Genomic DNA, 20,389 nt, shown 5'->3' with positions numbered 1-20,389 from the left:
CCAATTTAAGCCAATTATACATTATAATAAGTTATAATTTTTTTAAGTTCAGTTTTAAAGAAATTGTCTTTAATAGTAATAATTATCTATATCTACAAAAAATATTGCCTCCACATTCATATACGTACAAGTACAAAATAACTTATTAGCATTGACACTTTTTGTTGAAGTCAAAATATTTATAGGTTTTCAATCAATTTAGAGCTTGGATACAAAACTTTTTGTATTTCTGTGCATATTTTACCTCTATACCACTTACATTAAGGATAATTATGTCAAAAATAATTTTTGTAACTACACCTTTATTAAGTTATATCTTCTTATAATAATAAAATTAGTCTGATCCCACAGCATGGCTATAGAGAATTTTATTATATTCATTCAGATATTTGAGTCATTAATACATGTGATTTTATTTACGAGTTGTAGTATAAGTAAATGTACATCTACTTTAAAAAAATAATTAAAATGAAGGATATTTATGGAAGCATGCTTGTAATAAGTAAAAACTAAATAATTATAATTTTTAATGAGTGTTTGTGGAGCTTTATATAGTTTCAAAATGGGTTCTAATACAACTTACTTAAATTAAATCGATAATACCGAATAACCTTTTATTTATGCATATAAAAATTCTAAATCGAGAATAGAAGTTGGAAAGAGACAATCCCCTTTGAAAGAGATGTTTTCTCACATTAATAGATAATAGGTACTTGTGGGTAGGGGTGTTCAAAAAAACCAATCAGAACCGGAACCGAAGAGGACACGGAGTTTGGTTCTAGTTCCTTCGAAACAGATTGTCAATGGGTAGGTTCTAATTCAAAAAAACTAGAACCGATATTGTGCGGTTCCGGTTCTGGTTCTTGCAGGAACCAGAACTGAAGTCCGGAACAAAAACTGATATAAAATGAATTAAAGAGTGGAGAGTTATGTAATTTGCTGTCATATATAAAAACTTACAAAATTATAGGGAAAACAAATTTTCATCGTTTATCTTCATCTTTGTCGTTCTCTCTCAATTGAAAAACTTGAACAAGGCAACGGCTCACTCCATCTTTTTCTTTCACTAAGGTACAACGATATTTCTTCACTTGATTTTCTTCTGTCACTCGCCCTGTGTGTGTCATATATAAGATTTTATGCCTTGTTGTGTGTTGCATACTTGCCATTGATGCAGTTAGAAGAGTTTAAAGAGTTGAAGTTGTATGAATTATGAAAAAATAAATGAAGGGATTTAGATTTGTTTGTATGTGAAGTACTTTGAAAATATGAATCAGCATATAAAGTATTTGATAAATAACAAAAAATCAAATGCATTATTGATTAAGTGAAAAGATTCACATCCTTAATTGGGTTTGCCATTGAATTAATCTGTGGGCTACAGACTGGGATTGTAACTCAGGGGCCGAATCAATGTGAAATTTTGGATAGGTGGACTTTATCACGCCTTTTTGTACATTCATTGACAATTTGACATTATAATGTGTACATGTGTTACCCAGTCCATCCTATCCAATCTACTTCATGTTTGGCTTTTATTAGCTGCTCTATGAGTGATTGAATTTGTTGGCTGCTAAAGAAATTTTTATAGAATTGAAAGAGCACTTTATTGACAAAGACAAAAGAATGTGGACCAAGCCAATACTGCCTTTGCCGTGAAATCTAGAAATTATAATTGGCTACAGTTTTGTCTCTTGTGAATGCCCGGGAAGGTTTTGAAGGATGAAAGAATAGGGAAGAACTATGGTAAAGTTGTGCAAAGAAAATATGCAAGGAAGAAGTGAGAGATTGTTATAGAGAATAAAGCAAGAGAATATATAAGAGTTTTCACAATGCCCCCTCCTCCCTATGAGAAGGTAAAAGCATTTATTTACGAGAGAGAAGTATAATATATCAATAAAGTTACGGACACTAAAAATTTATACCGAAAATGTGTATCAGTCATGTGTACGGTGACTACACCAACAATAGACGCTTGATTTTTTTTTAAATATTTTTCTAGTGAATACCCATCCATGCATGGATGAACGTTATACAGGACTGCCGTCCATATTATATGGAAGGACGCTCCTATTTAAAGGACGCCCGTCAAAAATTAAAATACAATAAAAAAAATTAAACATTAGGGACGGCCATTCATCCGTTATGGACGGTCGTCCCTTTATTTGGACGGACGCCCGCAAATAAGGGACGCCCGTCCTAACCAAATATGAAAATAAAAACTTAAAAAAAAAATATTAAATTTGGACTAACGTCCATAATTTTAAAAAAAAAAAAAAAAAAAAAATTCAAACCTTTCTTCTTTAAAAAATATGAAAAGCGCGTTCAAGGAGAAGAAGAAAGAAGAAAGCAGAGCCCAAAATGCGCAGCTCCACGCTGCTGTTTCAGTGGCTGCAATGGCTACGCCATAGCAGTGTGTTACAGCAGACACGGCGGATTCTTCATAAGGTGAACAAAATGAGATTTTCAGACAAGAACCGAAGATAAAGGGATCGACTCACTGTCATAAAAGGAAATTATGTTTTGTTTTATTTTTATTTTCAACGAGTTTTTTTCAGAATTATAAAATAAATATAATATCAATAAAGTACTACTACCAAGCCTCAGGTTGGGAGTTAGCTCCGGATTTTGGTCCGGAAAGTGGGTAATGTTTTAGTGCTTCTCAAGTGTTGGTATGCCGTATATTGTAGAAACTACAACCGTCGATTCATATTATGTTTTAGAGGTATTTGTTAGATATTTTTGTGAAAAATTATTATTTTGTTAGAAAGTTTTTGGAAATATTTTTTTTATTAATATTTTTATGTATTTAATATTATTTATTTATGAGAAATATTTAAAGGGAAAAAAATTTTGAAAATGTTTTACCAATAAGTATTTTATAATACACAGTAAGTCAAAGTCTAAATGGACAGTTGGCATTTAAGGAGGATGTACACGTGAGTTGTTTTTTATCTTTGCTTGGTAACAAAAGTAGATGGGGGATATGCGGATTCCACGCGCTTTTGGTTACGCGTGGGGTTGTGCACACTTTAAATTTAAGTTACTTTTTGGAGGGGTTTTTTATATATATTTTGAGTTTTTTTGTCTTTTAACTGGATTTCTTTATATTTTTTTTAAATATTTTTGGGATTTTGATCTAAATAACTTTGTATTTTATTTGGTATTTTTTTACTTCACATAATAAAACAAGTACAGAGATAGAAATAGGAAGTTGTATATCCTACCTACTTTTTAAAGCAAGAAATATGTTTAAAAAATATATTTTCAAAAATATTAAATAATTCTAGTGAGCTTTTGTTTTAAAAAAAATTAATATAAAGTAAAAGAATGAAAAAAAAAATATTTAAAGTTGACACTACTTATTACTTTATTACAAAAGTTCTATAAGTAACTACTAGAGTTATGCAAAACCAAGTACTCAAAATGGTTTGGTGTTTTTCTAAATCAAACCAAAAATCCGATTCAAGCAATCAGTCGAACCGAAACTGAACCGTTTTGGTGGTTGAACTTATTTTGAACCAAACCGAAAATTCGGTCTGGTACAAGCAAATATCCAATTCTCTTTCATTCATTGTTTCTTTATTAGCCAGCTCTCTGCACACCCAAGTATTATTTCTCTTCTTTCATCAAATAGAGTTTTCAACTTTACAACTCTCTAAAGAAAATGGAACAAGGAGTTATTCATGATATAATCAATCGGTTATTAGAGGTTCAAGGCTAACCGGAAAACATGTCTAGTTATCATGCATGTTTTTAAATAACATCAATTATAATTAATCATTGACTTTTCTCTCATATTGTAATCTGAAACTGAACAATTGATTATAACTAAAGTTATTTAAAAACATGCATTAGCACATCCGAACCGAAAATCTGGTTTTCTCCCATATTGTAACCCAAAATTGAACTAGATTTCCAGGTAACTTGTTTTTTTCGATTTGGTCCGATTTCCAGTTCTGATTTGGGTATCGGGTATTTTTTAACACCCCTAGTAACTACTAACTACTACCTTACTACTTTTAATTTGACATATTATAGACTGTTTTGTTGAAAAAAAAAAAATGCTTCAACATATGTAATATCAATTAATTTTGATACTTTAGAAAGATTTAGGAGTCAAGTTCAAGATATCTTAGTTTATAATTTATTTTACATTCATATTTCCTCATGAAGCAATGTATGTAATTTACATAAAATTCTAACCCAATTAAAACTATTAGAAAATAGAGATCACTCTACCCTCCCATCTATATATATATATACACACATACATACACGCGGACGAATATATACACAAACATTGGATATCCTAAGGTTTTTAATTGCAAATTGACGATTAACAACTGATGTTGCCTTTGAGTTATATTTTTGTGAAGTTGTTGATAGATCGGTGATTTTTTATTCACATGTAAAAAATTTCAAAACTTCCACACTTGAGTGTGTGTGTGTATATATATATATATAGTATTTAGAATTATTCTGTAATATGTATTTGGTGGCAATGTTCATCATGGCCTTTCTATTTTTAATATCATATAAAAGTGAAATGAAAGGAAAAGAGAAAGGTAAAGTTAGAATTAAGTATAAGTTTGACAAAAAAGAAATAATTTGATTTTTATGACCTTTTCTTCTTCAGGGTGATTCTTTTTGTATTTTGATTTTTGGGTGACACCCTTCCCCCTTTTTATGGATATACCAAAAAAACCAGAGGCTCGCTCATTGGTATAATACTACAAAGGTGACATCAACTGCAAATTTCAGTTACTTTATATATATATAATATTCACAGAAACTAACACTAGATGACATGACACATTGAGAAAGAAAGCGAAGGAACTTTGGTGTTTGAGCCATAAAACTTTGACTCAAAAAGTCTTTTTGGAAAGTGACAAAAATAACGACCTGGGGAAGAGAATTTAGAAGGAAACCACATGCTTTTAAAGCCCCAAATCTTTTTCTACTCAGAAATGAATTCAGAAATGAAAGATATATGACAGATTGAAAGGGTTGAGGCTTTTTTCTCTTATTTGTGGCTCATATTAAATACAACAAAAAGACTTTGAGCCTAAATTTTGTTTCTTTAAATAAATGAGCTTTCATCACATTTATGACTTCATCATCATCATCAATGGAAACAGAATGAACAAAACCCCCTTTGACAAAAGCAATTTCCAAACACAAATTTGGAAGCAAATTGAACAAGGTATCCTGAAGCCAAAAGGGGTTCTAGTTCTTTTCTAGGAATCCTTAGGGTTCTGAAAAGACCAGTCATGTTTGGATGATTAGAAAAAAGTTGCTTCAATTTCACATCATTATCCCAATAATTTAATTGACCCTAAATTCTTTAATGAAAGGGAGATTTGTACTTTCACATAAAAGATGTACTCACTGCTTCATTTCTTTTTCAAACTCAACTTGAACTCTGCCCATATACATCATCATTCAAGTACATTTATCTTCCTGTTAAACCAAAAGAAAATTCTCCACACCATGTTCCAAATATTATTTATATGCAGATGCCATTTGTGAGCCCCACTTAGAAATTCCCACATAAATGAGAACAGAGACATCATGCTTTTAAGAAGAATGAATAATCTTTCCCACAATGGATCAGAATATCTCACCCCATCTAATAGTTGCTCCTCAAAAGAGGTAAGAACAAGAACTGATTCAAATACAGTAGTGTATTTTTGAACAGGGTAAACAGTTGATTACCCAAAGAAAACATCGAGGAGCTCGGACTAATTTTCGGAACTTTGTGATAGATATTGACATATCAAATCATGTAATAAAGTGAGGTATAAGTGTAAGATTTAAGCACAGTGATAATAGTTAAACAAATGGAAGAAAACTACATAAATTAAGGACAGTAGTTTGATGCTATTTTGGAAACTTGAAGCTCCTTGAACAAAATTGATACAACATAGACTTGCAACTGACCTCCCGCTTAATACATGAACAGTATGCATCCATCTCCATATCATGCCTTGAGGTAATAACACGGCTAAGATGGAACATGCTGAATGTCGATCTTCTTAACCAAAAAAGATGCTATATGCAATACCATTCACATTCTGTAGAAGTTATCCCTCCTCCATGTGAAGATCAATTATCTCACTTTTCCCTTGAAAACTAAAACAAAAGAGATGTCAACTTATTTCAAGCTAAGTAAACCTAGAAGGAGATGGAACTGAAATTGACCTTCAAAACAAATTTAAAGGAATTTGTTAAGAGATATTTTACCTCACTGTATATAAATTCCAGAAGAAATGCAAAGCTTAGAGTCTGCGCCGCCACTGACTATACTGTCACCTCTCCACCAATCAGCACTTAATACCTAAAACACGGCACGGCTGCTAAGTCAATACATGCTTGTATTAACATGAGAACCAGAAAGAACTACATGGAAAGTTAATACTATACCTTGTCTTTGTGAGAATCAATGACAGCAAGAGGCCACTACAACAGAAAAACATACATATATTATACAGTATTTAGAATATATTAATGAATACCTGAAGACAGGATGATACATACCGCAGTTCTCAGATCCCACAACATAACTTTCCCATCATAGGATGCAGAAATTAAATGGAACGAGGATTTATTGTGCCACTTGCAAGCAGAAATCCAAGAACTGTGAGATGAGAACTGAAACACAGGAGCAGATGTTCCTACAAAACAACAAAGAACATGTAAGATGCAAATTTATGAGAGAGAGAGAGAGAGAGAGAGAGAGAGAGAGAGAGAGTGTTAGAGAGAAAGAGAGAATCAGACCAGGTTTCCGAGGATCCCAGATCCTAAGAATTGGGTCGGAACCACCAGCAGCAATGAGGGCAGAACCTTCACCTCCAACATCAATGCAATGAAGAACTTTCCCACAGAACTGAGCAAGAAGGAGAATTTATCATTTAAACTTGAAAGGATAACTCTAGCTCCATGTCTTGAATGGAAGCATGAAAAAAAAAAAAATCTTAACAGTTAAACCTTAATATGAGCTACTTGAACTCCATTCTCGAATGGAAGATAAAGAAGAAAACATGTGTTGTTGAAAAGGTTGTATGTATTCTCTATCCAATGATAAGGTTAAAAGGTAATTCTGACTTACTATATCTGAAAGATCTTTGCCCGTCTCAACATCCCATCTCCTAACAGAATGATCCCAAGATGCAGAATAGATTGTTTCATGTTCTGGCCAAACCACAGATGATACACATTGTGTATGGCCCACAAGTGTTGACACAGCTTCTGCCTACATGAAATGAAATTTCATTTATATATCAACAGAGATGACTAGGGAAAAAACATACAATAATTAAGCATCAACTTAAGGTCACAAAGACTTGAAAAAAGCATGTAAGAAGAGAAATAAGCTCTCTAAATTACAGAGCCAAAAGATAAAAGGTTTAAAAAAGAGATGAAACTTAAAAAATCCTTACTAGCTCTTGAAATTGAAAATTTTAATTTATCAATTGTTACAGGGGCACTTGGCTTTCCCATAGAACAAGATGTTTAATTTCAGCTAGACATATCAATTGAAAAAGTGTCCATTGTCTTACACAGAATCCATGTTAAATTTCATTTTTTGTACAACATCATCAACTAATCCTCATGTAAGCAGTAAAAGATTAAAGAAATTAATAAAAATGAAACTTTGAATTTATCATTGGTTTTGTGCTACAACTTTAACCATGTTCTCAGTGAACCTTGCTAAAGGAGGATTGTGCACCATGAGCCTTGAGAAACAACAAGGTAAAAACTTTTCAGAGACTTCAGAAATTCAAATGCACCCAAAAGGGAGTGAAAATGATGTATACCTCCAACTGAGATTCATCAGCTTGATTATTCACTTTTCTTTTCTTGATTGACACTTGATCACCTTCCGCATTGGACTTATTTGTCCGCCATAAATTGATTGTACAATCCCAGGAGCCTGAACAAACCTAAGCGTATGTAAACAAAAGAGATGGAAGCAATCAGCTTAATGGCTATTCAACCATGCAACTTACATCAATGAAAATACAATTCAGCAAAAACAGCCAGACCATGTCTCCTGAAGTCTTTGGAGCGATGCTCTGTACAGATGCTTTATGCCCCCGCAAAATTTTGAATGCCTGTATCTTCTTAGGATGATTAATAACCTCCTCTGCATCAAACTTTGACAGGAAAGAGAATATAACAATCAGCCTGAGAACTGAATTTTCACTTAAAATCACTAGTTTCTTCCACTTACCTTCCACAATCTCGCAGTCCGATCTTTTGAAGCAGTGGCAACAGTGACATCTGTCATACCTGCATTTACAACCGTAAACTAACCAATATAGAAACAAAGATGAAGATAATTACATATGCACCTATAATACTTGGACATGACCATAGACAGAATCAACAATAAAGCATGGACTAGGTAAGATGAAGAGGTATGCTAATTTGGTCCTTTTACAACTAAAACACCATTTTGAACATTGGAAATTTTCTGGTAATTTAGCTTAGCAGATCAAACATCTGTACAACATCTATACGATATGAATTACGAAGTGTGGAATCTCAAAACTGCCCAACAAAATAAAATTATATGACTAGGGAGAAAAGTCCAATTATTCCATAATACCCTACGAAAATGTACTTTTCTACACCCTTCTTGACACCTTTGACAGGTTATATAAATTACTTTACTGTTCAACATCTGCCAAATACCTTTTTTGAGACTGGCAAAACATATTGAGGTTAAAAACATTTAGGAAGAAAAAACAATAGCTGCTAACTTAAGAATAAGATAAAAGGTCAAATATGAATAGCCATCATAAATGGGTGCTTCAGGACTTAAAAATAAATGATGTTTAAAGTAGGCAGCAAGCATAGCTAAAAATCAAAAGCCCAATAGTGGTCATCTTTCAGGGTAAAAATAGCCAGACTATTAAACAATAGGCATTAAGCATGTTAAAGATGGTCAATACTGTCATACCATCTGAATTAATGATTCTAATGGAAGATAATGCACCACTGTGTCCTTCCAGTATATGTGTACATGATCCAGTGTTTTTCCATACCCTATAAAGAATTACAATTCAAAAATCAAATGGCTGAAATACCAGCAGGCATTGACTTCCTTACAACTAAATAAGATACAATAAAGCATATTGAAGTGCGGATGTAGATAAAAGTTTTAGGCAAAAACTTCAAAAACATTTACCTTCCCAAACAATCATAGGAACCGGTCAAGATGAACCTGCAAAATGACAAATTTGTGCAGCTATCAGATACATATGTTTTATTGGTAAAATGAAGCAACACAAAGGGAAATAATTAAAGTGTCTCAACAAAATCTAATTTACGTGCCAAGTGAGATATAATAAAACCATGGAACTACCTCTGTTCTTCATAGAAACTCCAATAAAACATTTTGAAGTCAGACAACTCTTGATAATTTGGGTTTCATTTTTTCAAGGAGGGCTCCATGTAAACAAGACCAGAACAGGGTCCGTTTTGGTAGTTTGAACAGTAAACATATAAATACCAAGCACAATGACTAAGACTATAACAAATTCGTGATATTTTTGGTAGTATTTCTCCTAAGAAATATGTTTAGCTAACACTAACATGGATTATATTGAGTTTGTAGAACCAAAATCATTAAATGAAAGAGATAAGAGTAAAAGCAAACAATATTCATAGTTCCTCTAATTTCTATCCATCTATACAGTAACCCCAAAACTTTTTCAACTCTCAGCAAATATATTGCACAATGCACACATTCACATACATACCCAGGATTAGAGCCATCAACTGCACTAACCCAATCATCATGTAAAGAAGGCCCTTCCTCCTTCTGTGGAACCACCGCCTTTATGTATTCAATTTCCAATATCTTCTCCTGTAGTTGGTCATAGATTCTAATTAATCATTCATCATAGAAAACACAGAAAGTCACATTCACTTCCTTCAAGTTTACTCTTCTTATCGACAAACCCTTCTAATTCCAAAACTAGCAATACCTCCAAGAAACTTTTGAAGAATTTCAAAACCCTCAAGTTCTTGTAAGCTTTAATAAGAGTACTTAAAAAAATCGGTATTTTAATAAGTAACTTGACACAAACAACAAGTCTAAAAATTTGAATAAAGAAGATCAAATTTAGTAGCACTCTGAACATATTACGCCCCAGATTGCTTTGTTAGTCATAATTGTCTAACATGCTAAACCTTTAGCACTTTACAACATTAAAGGAGAATTGTTCGTCTAAATTTTAAAAATGACACAGAAGTCCACACCCGTCTATTAATCATGTCAGACAATTATGATTAATAAACCATCTAAGCATCAATAAAAAACATCTATTACCAAAACTAAAATTTAAACATATATATATATCAAAACGTACCGCAGAAATGCCCTTGGCCAGAAGAAACTGTTCAAGCGACATGCGAATGAGCTCGCCATTGATCAAAAAATCGAAGGGCTGAGATTGCCACTCAGAATTCACTGAACAAGACATAAAAACAACAATTAGAAACTAAAAAAACTCGCTAAGTTTTTAAAGGATAGGAACACGAAAGTACCTGATTGAAGCAAGTTGTTTACAACAGAGGAGAGGCCGAAGCGAGTGAGATTAGAAGGGATAGCAACTGAAGTGTTAGGTACTTTCAGTGGAGGTTTTAGCTTTGTTATGAAGCGAACTTGAACGCGCCTCAAATTTTCTTCATTTTGATCGTCTGTTGCCATGTTCAGCTCCATTGCTTTGCTAATTTTTTTTATTTTTTTATTTTTTTCTTGTCGTTGAATTGATGTGCAGAATAAGTACTAAAAACTGAGCTAGGGGTTTTACATACTAGGAAGGAGAAGAAAATGTAAGGGAAACTAGGGTTTTAGTTCGAAGCAAGGCCTGGCCCAGAAAATCAGGCGTAATGGATCATCATTTTGGGCAGGCCTCAAAAATAAAAGATTTAGAAATATTAATAATAAAAAGTAATACTACACGTTACACATGATAACGTTAGTTTACAACTAAATCATACAAATAAAAATTATATAAAATAATTATTTTATCTTTTATTTCTTGTTTAGTTATATAATTCAATTATAAATATAATATTGTTCTACAGGTTATTTAAAACGCGATTTTCTTTAACATATATCTTATAAACATTATAAGACAAAAAATTTATTTTAATACATTAAAATTACTTTTTTAAAAACTTTTCATACATAATATATATCTAAATAAATAAATCTTTTGTATTTTAGTATCTTTACCGTGTACCCATTAGCTTAAAAACACTCTCTCTCAACTATACATTCTAAATTCAGTCTAATCCATTTAAGTTCATTATAATCTTCTGAATTGAATTACGGAAAGGGGGAATTTGAGAAAGAGTTGAATATTTTCCCGAGAAAGTGTATGAGAGAGGAGAAACAAAAAAGTTGATTTCATATATCGTACTTTATTTTTGTTAAGTAATCGTGGCAGAGAGACCCTAATTATAAAATAAATTACATTGATTTGATAGTTGATAGAATCAGATCACTCTAAACCCTGAAGTGTTTATATATACAGAGTCTACTGATCATTTCTTTACTCATTAGTAGCAAGTTAACCACAACAGCATTTGATACCTATAATGGCCTGTTAGCACTTAGCAAGTTAGCAGCATTAGGCTTAGCACATCTGGGATGCTTTCTCTGTCAGCAAGAGTCGAATCACCTGGCGAAAGCCGCAATCAACTTCGCAACACGGTTTGGCTTCTCAACATGGGGGAGATGACCACAATCTGGTATTTTCCGCATAATTGCATTCGGCAGCTCACTTTCCAGCCTCTACAGCATGTTTAAAGAAACACATCAGAAACTGTAACTAAATTATGTGTTTCAGCGTATATACACGCCTAGCCAACGAAGGCGTTTGATCAACTGCTCAAACCAAGCTTATAGCACAATCTAGCAAGGGCAAATGCATTATAGTTAAACTTTTATAAATAGTATTTTTGTTGACTATGAGCCTGTACTTTAGCTTTCACTTGGACATGAGACCAGTGAGAGGTCACATGACAAACCAGAATTGAAGTTTCCGCAAGTTATTATATATGCATATTCAACAAATATATATTTAGTATCGGTGCAAGTGAATAGAAGTGTGATCTTTTGTTTGGAAAATGAGCATGTTAGAACAGAATGAATTGGGGTTTGTTGTATGGTCTTTTTGTCTTGAAGAGTATCATAGAAGTTAGAACAGAATGAGTAGGAAGCAAAAAGCTTGAAACATACCATTGCGAGCTGTTTATCGACAATCAGATCTTGCTCACTGCAGATGATAAGTACTTTCTGCCTTACCTGTAGAATCAAAATATAAATACCATGTAAAGACCCAAATACCACTCCAAAACATTTTTTCTGTCAATGCTAATTTTGAGAACCGGTGTCTATCAAAATCCAAATTATACTCAACATTGGCGGACTAGTGTTAACGAAATTTAGCCCTCCATTGTCCAAATTGTCAAAAGAAAAAACTAGATCAGAATTTTTCATGGCTTCCAAAATGCATAACATCTCAGCTACTTGGATGTCCAACCTAAGAAGCTAAGACTGAGCACACCGCTGACCAATGATGATAAGTACCAAATGGAAGACACACTATCAAATACACAATGTCAAATATAATCAACTGTCATGAATCCACATGTGACTATATTAAAGGGAATTGATGTTATATACTGCCTCTCGGGGAGCGGGATTCCATCCTTGACATTTCAGTCTACATAGTTGGAAAAAAAAAATAGCATTTCCATACCTGTTTAATTTGTGAAACTACGTTATAGCCTCCACTAATCATGAAGTCAACAGTTGCATCTTTCCACCAAGGGAGGTGGCAATGTAGGCGACCTACCTAGAATTTCATACAAGAATAAAACATCTATTAGATTTCACCTCATGAAACCTTGCAGAAAGACTTTCGATTAAACCAAAATAAATTCAAAAATGTGTAATCTTAAACCAAGTATCTATCCCAAGATTGGAGTTTAGTTTGATAAGAATTTGATTTGGTTCTATTCGTTCAACAGTTGAACCAGACCCAATCTCAGGATTAGGCTCATCCAGTTTTTCAGCTTAAACTTCAAAGACTCTAGAAGCTATCAGTCATTTAGCTCATAAGTTAAGAGTACTTTATATCATAAAACAAATTTATATCTACATATATTATATGCATTATAAATACTTTACATGCAAGTTGATTTATGTCATAAATTGTATAAATATTAATATAGTAAATTTATGTTATGAACCATAAAAAAGATCTTCTCAGTGAAAAATTTGAACAGAAACTATATATCATTGAAGCCCAAAGTTGAGCCCAAATTGACTCAAATACTTCACCAACCTAACATGAATTGACCTTGAGCTTTCTTTTTCAAGCTCAATCAAACTTGAGCCAAGTTTAAAGCTAAGCAATCAGTTTGAGCCAACCTCAAATGTGCCCAAGTATTTGACTTAGCTCAACTTGTTGGCATTGAAATTCTCAGCACAACCCTTAAAGAAAATCATCTGTCTTGACAAGAAAAAATTGACTTACATTAGTCCAATCTAACCCTTTAGATAATGGGATGCCATTGAAGGTTAATATATTAGCATAAAGGCGCAGTGGAATGCTCTTCAACAAAGAAACCTGATTCATAAAGTTTAATAAAACAGTTAGGCGGCATAAGTTCAATAATGAGTAAATCTGATAAATCACAAAAAAAATGCTGGACATATGACAGAGCAACATCATCTTCTGGTACAGAAGCATCCTTCTTTGTCCTATAACTAGTGCCACCTTGGTTATGTAAAATGTGACAACAAAGTCTACCAAATTTAAAGATAGAACAGCAACTCCTGGTGTTAGTATAAATACAGTGTTTCCTAAAAAGCATCCTGCATCACCATTATACATCTGATTCATGCAAGTGGACTATTAAATAAGGAAACGATAAATTGTAAACAGTTTAATGGTTATTAGGAGGTACAATATTCTATGTATTTGTTTAATTTTAAAGATCATGTTACTGTCAGGCCACTCTGTTAGTTAGGTGTTCCTTGCTTCAGTTTCTATAACCTCTTTCATTTTACTTTTTTCTTATTCCTTTTTGTAACATATGCTTTGCAATTAGGTGTTTTTTCTGACCCCGCCGTTCTACTATATAAACCAAAATGTCAAAGTTACTTGAATCACTAAATGTGGAGACTTACCCCAGCATAGGCCACTATCTTAGGTAATTTTGCAAGGTTACCCGTGCCTTCTGCATAAACACTGGGGTTGATCAAAACCATCTTTTCAACCTGTATTAGGAAATAACTTTTTAACATAAACATTATTGACCAAGTACTCTGTACTTGATGGTAAAAAGCTGGAAGCAAAAGTGAGTACATAAGTTGGAATTAAAGCAGCAATTTTGAGAGATCAGAATGTCTAAAGTCTAAATCTTTTTATGTACATAGGCATGAAAATGAATTGAAAAGATGAAACGCTTACAGCTTCAGGATAGTTCACTGCAAAGTCAATTGCTACAGCAGCACCAAGACTGGGTCCAACTAGAACAATTGGCCTTTTAATGTAGGACTTCCAGAGCTAAAATTTCATTGAGGAAAAATCAGTGTCCAATCTTAACGAAAGAAATCAAACTGCCACCATTAATCATGAAAAGTTTAGTCTGCCATATTACATTGGCTAGTTGTTTTTGGCAAACTTAAAGCTGGGATAAAGAATCAATCAAGATACCTGATAGAGGTGATAGCGCTTTGAAGCAGCATCACATGGTGGAAGCCTCTCTTGTTGGGGGAAGAAAGGAAAAAAAATAAAGCACAAAGAAAAAAAAATAAATTAGCATCATTTCACACTTCCGACATAGACCTAAGAGATATTAACATAGGTGAATCCAGAAACTAGTCAAGACAGGTTGATGAACCTAAGTCAGAGAATCCCCATCCCAGAACATCAACAGCCCAAGCCTCCAAACCAGCCTCCTCAAGCAAGGGGTATGCGCTTCTCCATTCTAAACAAGAACTAAGTGATACAACATATTGAACCAGGTTCAGCTGGAAATAAGATGATTGTAATCATAGTATAGGTTGTGTATATCACAAACCTGTCAAACGAATGCAAGAGAACAACCGGATTTGTTTCATTTTTTATCCTTGGTTTCACGCAACTACTCATTATGCAACTTCCTGAAAATTCAGTTTGCTGTACACAAGCAAGCCACATAAGTACCACATAGTAAGTAGACAAAGAGACTAATAATATTACAGGGCAGCAAAATTAAAGCACTCAGTCAGAACCAGAACTTCCATGTTTAAAGAACTGACCAAACTCACAAGCATGTACAATCGTAATGGATTTTCTCACTCCTATTGTTTGTACTATCAAAGGATCTTGAAATCACAATGTGCTTGACCTAAAATCCACCCTTGTTCATAGTATATCACTCCCACGTGTCATCTTCAAGTTCTACACCTTCAATTGAAGGGCATCTCTAATTTCTTTCAACAAAAAATAGATTTAAAAAAAGAATAAATCACATTCCAAACGGTAAAAACTTTAATTCCATCTCCCACATAAAGAAATTAAATAAACAATAACATGCATTTCAAGCACAGTGAAATGCAGAAGCAAAAGAAGGAAAATTGAAGAGTAGACTAGCAGTAAACCTGTACAGGGAGTCTCTGAATCCTCTGAGCCAAACTTCTAGCAAAAGGGTCTTTAATTTTCTCAACCTCTTTCGGAAGAAACGACGGAAACCCATCACCACCACCGCAACCCCCACCGTCACTCACCACCACCTTCGTAAGACCAGCCCTTAAACTCCCAGATTTCTTTGCCATTGCAGTGGCATGATGAGCAGGAGGAGGAAAGCCCCACTTGAGAGCCATCATAATTGTTCAAAACAAGCACTGAACAAAGCAAAGAGAGGAGAGAGTTGAGTTTGTCTGTAGTTTAGTTTCTGCCACAATGTGACGATGTTCAAATGTTTAACGCTAATTTATACATAAAAATGACAACTTGGTTAGTCCTGTACTGTAATAATCTGTTTCCAATTTCTGAAAGTTTGCATTTTTATGCTATTGGCACTTATTTCCACTTATTTGGCATGCAAAACAGTTTCCCACAGTACAAAATTAAAAGCTGGGGTGGTCTTCCCTGTCGTCATTTTACTTTATGGAGAAGTTGATTGTTGGTAATGATAGTTAAGGCTCATTTCTTTAACAAATCACAACCGCGAGTTTGATTGGGCTAAGTGAAGAAGATCCTCTCAGGATTGATGGATGATGAAGGGTCTTCTCTGTCTTTTCCTTTCGTACGTTCACAGAATCACAAGTTACAATCAGTACTAGGTCTATAATTTGGTTAAACGTGGATGTGGGGCTCATCGATAAACGTGGATGTGGGGTTCATCGACGTCACATTATCTACTATATTATCAATTTAGACTCAGTTTGTTTGCCGTAAAATGTCATTATTTTTAAAATATTATTTTATATTTTTTAATTTCTTTTAAATCTTTTAAATTTATTAATTTAATTAAACACTTTTAAATATTTTTTTAGAAATTGCAAAAACATTTCAGCCACCCTCTAACGGCGGTGGTCAACTGTCCGTATTTAATGGGTGGATTAGAGGTATTTTTATTAGTTTTTAATATTTTATTATAGGGGTGTTTAGTAAATAAACAAACATATGGATTATTTTTGTTAATTCTTTAGTCATACATCATAATACCTACCAAATTTAATTTTTTTAAAAAGATTATTCTAAAAACTATAGAATAATGAACCAAACGAAGTCAGATTTTGTAACATTGTAATGTAATATCGCAGACATATAATATCATGAACAATAAAACATTTTTATAGTCATAATCTATATAAAAATAATTATTATATAGTCAATGACGGATGCAGAGTCAGTGGTCTACCCTCAAATTTTTTTTTCTTTTTGTGACAATTTCAACTAGAAAAATAGAATATGAATATTAAATGCAATTAGTTTTTATTTTGGTCCATCCTAACAGAAATTTCTAAATCTACTACTGCATATAATCATAAAAAATTATGATCCCAATTTAGGCCAGTTATACATTATAATAAAGTTATAATTTTTTTAAGTCTAGTTTTAAAGAAATTGTCTCTATATAGTAATAATTATCTATATATTACAAAAAATATTGTCTCTACATTCATATACATACAGGTACAAAATAACTTATTAGTATTGACACTTTTTTGTTGAAGTCAAAATATTTATAGGTTTTCAATTAGAGCTTGTTGATACAAAACTTTTTGTATTTCTATGCATACTTTACCTCTATACCACTTACATTAAGGATAATTATGTCAAAATAATAATTTTTGTAACTACACCTTGATTAAGTTATAATATTCTTATAGTAATAAAATTAGTCTGATCCCACTAGTATAACTATAGAGAATTTTATCATATTATTCATTCAGATATTTGATGTCATTTAATACATCGTGATTTTATTTACGAGTTGTTTAGTATAAGTAAAGGTATATTTACTTTTAAAAAAATAATTAAAATGAAGGACATTTATGGAAAGTATGCTTGTAATAAGTATAAACTAAATAAATTTTATAATTTTTAAATGAAGTGTTTGTAGGCCTTTATATAGTTTCAAAATGGGTTCTAATACAACTTACTCTAAAAATTAATTGATAATATCGAATATACCTTTTTTTATGCATATAAAAATCCTAAATCAAGAATAGAAGTTGGAAAGAGACAATCCCCTTTGAAAGAGATTTTTTCTCACATTAATGGATAATAGGTGCTTGTGGGTAGGGGTGTTCAAAAGAACCGATTGGAACCCAAAGTTTGGTTTCAATTCCTACTCTGAACAAGTTGTGAATGGATATGTTCTAGTTCCAAAAATCTGGAACTGACATTGTGCGGTTCTGATTTTGGTTCCTGCAATCAGAAACTAAAATCGAAACCGAGAACCAAGACTGATATAAAATGACATTAAAAAGGAGAGAGTTTATGTAATTTTGCTGTCATATATAAAAACTTCAATCAAATTATAGGGAAAACGAATTTTCCATCATTTAACTTCATCTTTGTCGCTCTCTCTCAGTTGGAAAACTTGAACAAGGCAACAACTTCACTTGATCTTCTTCTTTCACTAAGGTACAACGTATATTTTTTTACTGGTTCTTCTATTTTTCACTCGCTCTCTTTGTGTCATATATAAGATTTTTATGCCTTGCTGTGTTGCGGTATGCTTGCCATTGATGTAGTTAGAAGAGTTTAGAGAGTTGAAATTTATATGAATTATGGATATAAATAAATAGTGAGATTTAGATATATGCTTTGTATGTGAAGTCTTTTGAAGATATGAATTAATATATAAAGTGTTTGATAAAATAACTAACAGATCAAATGCATTATTGATTAAGTGAAAAGATTTAACATCATTAAATTTGGGTTTGCCATTGAATTAATCTCGATGAGGGTACAAATTGGGATTGTAACTCTAGGGCTGAATCATATGTGACAAATTTGGACAGAGTGGACTTTTACCATCGCCGTTTTGTACATTCATTGATATTATCATGTGTTACATGTGTTACCCAGTCCATCCCATCCAATCTACTTCATGTTTTGGCTTTTATTACCTACTCTAGTGAGTGATTAATATTTGTGGTCTGCTATAGCTAATAGAAATTTTTATGGAAAATAATACAGCCATTGATAATAGGGCACTGAATTTGTGCACTAAATAACGTGATAAAATCCTGACCGTTTATTAATTTTAACTTAATATTAATCAACGGTCAATATTTTACCACGTTATTCGGTGCACTACCGTCGGTGGCTATAACATTACTCAATTTTTATAGAGTTGAAAGAAACACTTTATTGACTAAGACAAAAGAATGTGGACCAAGCCACTATTGCCTTTGCTCGTGAAATTATAGAAAGAATAATACTACACATACATCATTCTTATACAACATTTCTCATACAACATTAGGTGGCAAGATATGATTGGCTAATTTAAAGTTAAAATTAAACTTTCACCTAATCATATCTTGCCACCTAATGTTGTATGAGAAATGTTATATGAGAATGATGTATGTGTAGTATTGTTATAGAAATTATAATTGGCTACAGATTTGTCTCTTTTGAATGCCCCTTTGTTTTACCATCTTGTGACCAAACTCACATAGTCTTTTATATTTTATGAATTTTTTCCCGAAACTGGAACCGTTGTTACAAATTCTAATTCCAGTTCCAAATTTTAGGAATCGATCAGTTTTGGTTCCTTTAAAAAATGTAGGGTGCTTGGTAGGGATGTTGCAAAGAACCAGTTGCAACCAAAACCGGTGGGTACCCTGGGTTTGGTTCCGGTTCCTACCCAGAACCAATCGTCAATGGGTAGATTTTGGTTCCAAATTTTTGGAACCGTTACTGTGCGGTTCCGATTCCGGTTCCGGTTCCTATAGTTAGGAACCGAAACCAGAACCAGGAACCAAGAGCCGAGACTAATATAAAATAAAATTAAAGATTAGGGGAGTTAATAAAAAATTTTGTAGAAAAAGTAATGTGAATACATTTATATTTATATTTCATAACATTTAAAGTAAGTTGGTTTGACTTTTGAGAATCTACCTTTACAAAGTAATGGAGTTTGTAATTTTGAATTTATAATTTGTAATTTTATTTTTGTTACAAGTGCCAGGTGGGGGGTAATTTGTAAGTTTTTACGGGTTTTTTTGCCATTTTAAAAACTTTTGGGAGGCCATGAATTTTACAATTTACCCAGAACCAGAACTGAAACTGTTGTTACAAGTTCTGGTTCTTGGTACCTAGGAACCGGAACCGATGGTTCTGATTTTGGTTCCAAATTTCAAGGAATCGTTGGTTCCAGTTCCGATTCCGATTCCTTCAAAAAGTGTAGGGTACTAAAAACCGAACAGCCCTAGTGCTTGGAACTGATCACCCCTACTTTTGGGCATACATAACTAGGATTTGAAAATCTTCTTTAAATATACACTAGAAATTAATTTGACAAGTTTTTTTTTTTTTTTTTTTAATCAGGATGTTTATACCAACTTGTGTACACCTTAACTAACGTCCAAGACCCATTTAACACTCTATAAGCCTAATATTCTAAGATAAGTCACAAATGTGATAAGTGACTCTAAGATAGTTTGAACCCATGAAAAAGTTACTGATTACACGCATTAGAAAAATTCAATCATATTATATTATATATATATATATATAATAATATATTATAATATATATAATTATATATAATGAGTCATCTATTCATTGATTATATCGATGCAATTAACTTAAAATAAAAATGGCATTTTTCATTGTATTGAAACAGT

General features: G+C 32.7%; 2 protein-coding genes across 2 annotated transcripts; both read right to left on the bottom strand.

Moving 5' to 3' along the window:
• Positions 1 to 5,608: 5,608 nt before the first annotated feature.
• LOC116127012 (ribosome biogenesis protein WDR12 homolog) lies at positions 5,609 to 10,741 on the bottom strand. The gene is made up of 14 exons (XM_031412676.1): positions 10,561 to 10,741; positions 10,383 to 10,483; positions 9,771 to 9,877; positions 9,197 to 9,232; positions 8,969 to 9,054; positions 8,237 to 8,295; positions 8,049 to 8,159; positions 7,821 to 7,946; positions 7,112 to 7,255; positions 6,781 to 6,889; positions 6,541 to 6,677; positions 6,427 to 6,462; positions 6,247 to 6,340; positions 5,609 to 6,135 (listed from the first exon to the last, which is right to left on the bottom strand). Exons 1-13 carry the CDS (start codon positions 10,733 to 10,735, stop codon positions 6,248 to 6,250), a joined length of 1,320 nt encoding a protein of 439 aa, XP_031268536.1. The 5' UTR covers positions 10,736 to 10,741; the 3' UTR covers positions 5,609 to 6,135; position 6,247.
• An 824-nt stretch (positions 10,742 to 11,565) lies between these two features.
• Positions 11,566 to 15,901, bottom strand: LOC116126964 (2-hydroxy-6-oxononadienedioate/2-hydroxy-6-oxononatrienedioate hydrolase-like). The gene is made up of 10 exons (XM_031412634.1): positions 15,680 to 15,901; positions 15,118 to 15,215; positions 14,938 to 15,035; positions 14,751 to 14,800; positions 14,505 to 14,600; positions 14,222 to 14,311; positions 13,566 to 13,658; positions 12,786 to 12,881; positions 12,263 to 12,328; positions 11,566 to 11,815 (listed from the first exon to the last, which is right to left on the bottom strand). The coding sequence occupies exons 1-10, from the start codon at positions 15,899 to 15,901 to the stop codon at positions 11,699 to 11,701; spliced, it is 1,026 nt and encodes a 341-aa protein (XP_031268494.1). The 3' UTR covers positions 11,566 to 11,698.
• Between the last annotated feature and the right edge of the window lie 4,488 nt (positions 15,902 to 20,389).

The sequence above is a fragment of the Pistacia vera genome, unplaced genomic scaffold, assembly GCF_008641045.1.
Source record: "Pistacia vera cultivar Batoury unplaced genomic scaffold, PisVer_v2 Contig188, whole genome shotgun sequence".
Classification (NCBI taxonomy): Eukaryota; Viridiplantae; Streptophyta; class Magnoliopsida; order Sapindales; family Anacardiaceae; genus Pistacia; species Pistacia vera.
Note: the sequence above shows the minus strand (reverse complement) of the source record. Positions and strands in the feature narration are given on the sequence as shown.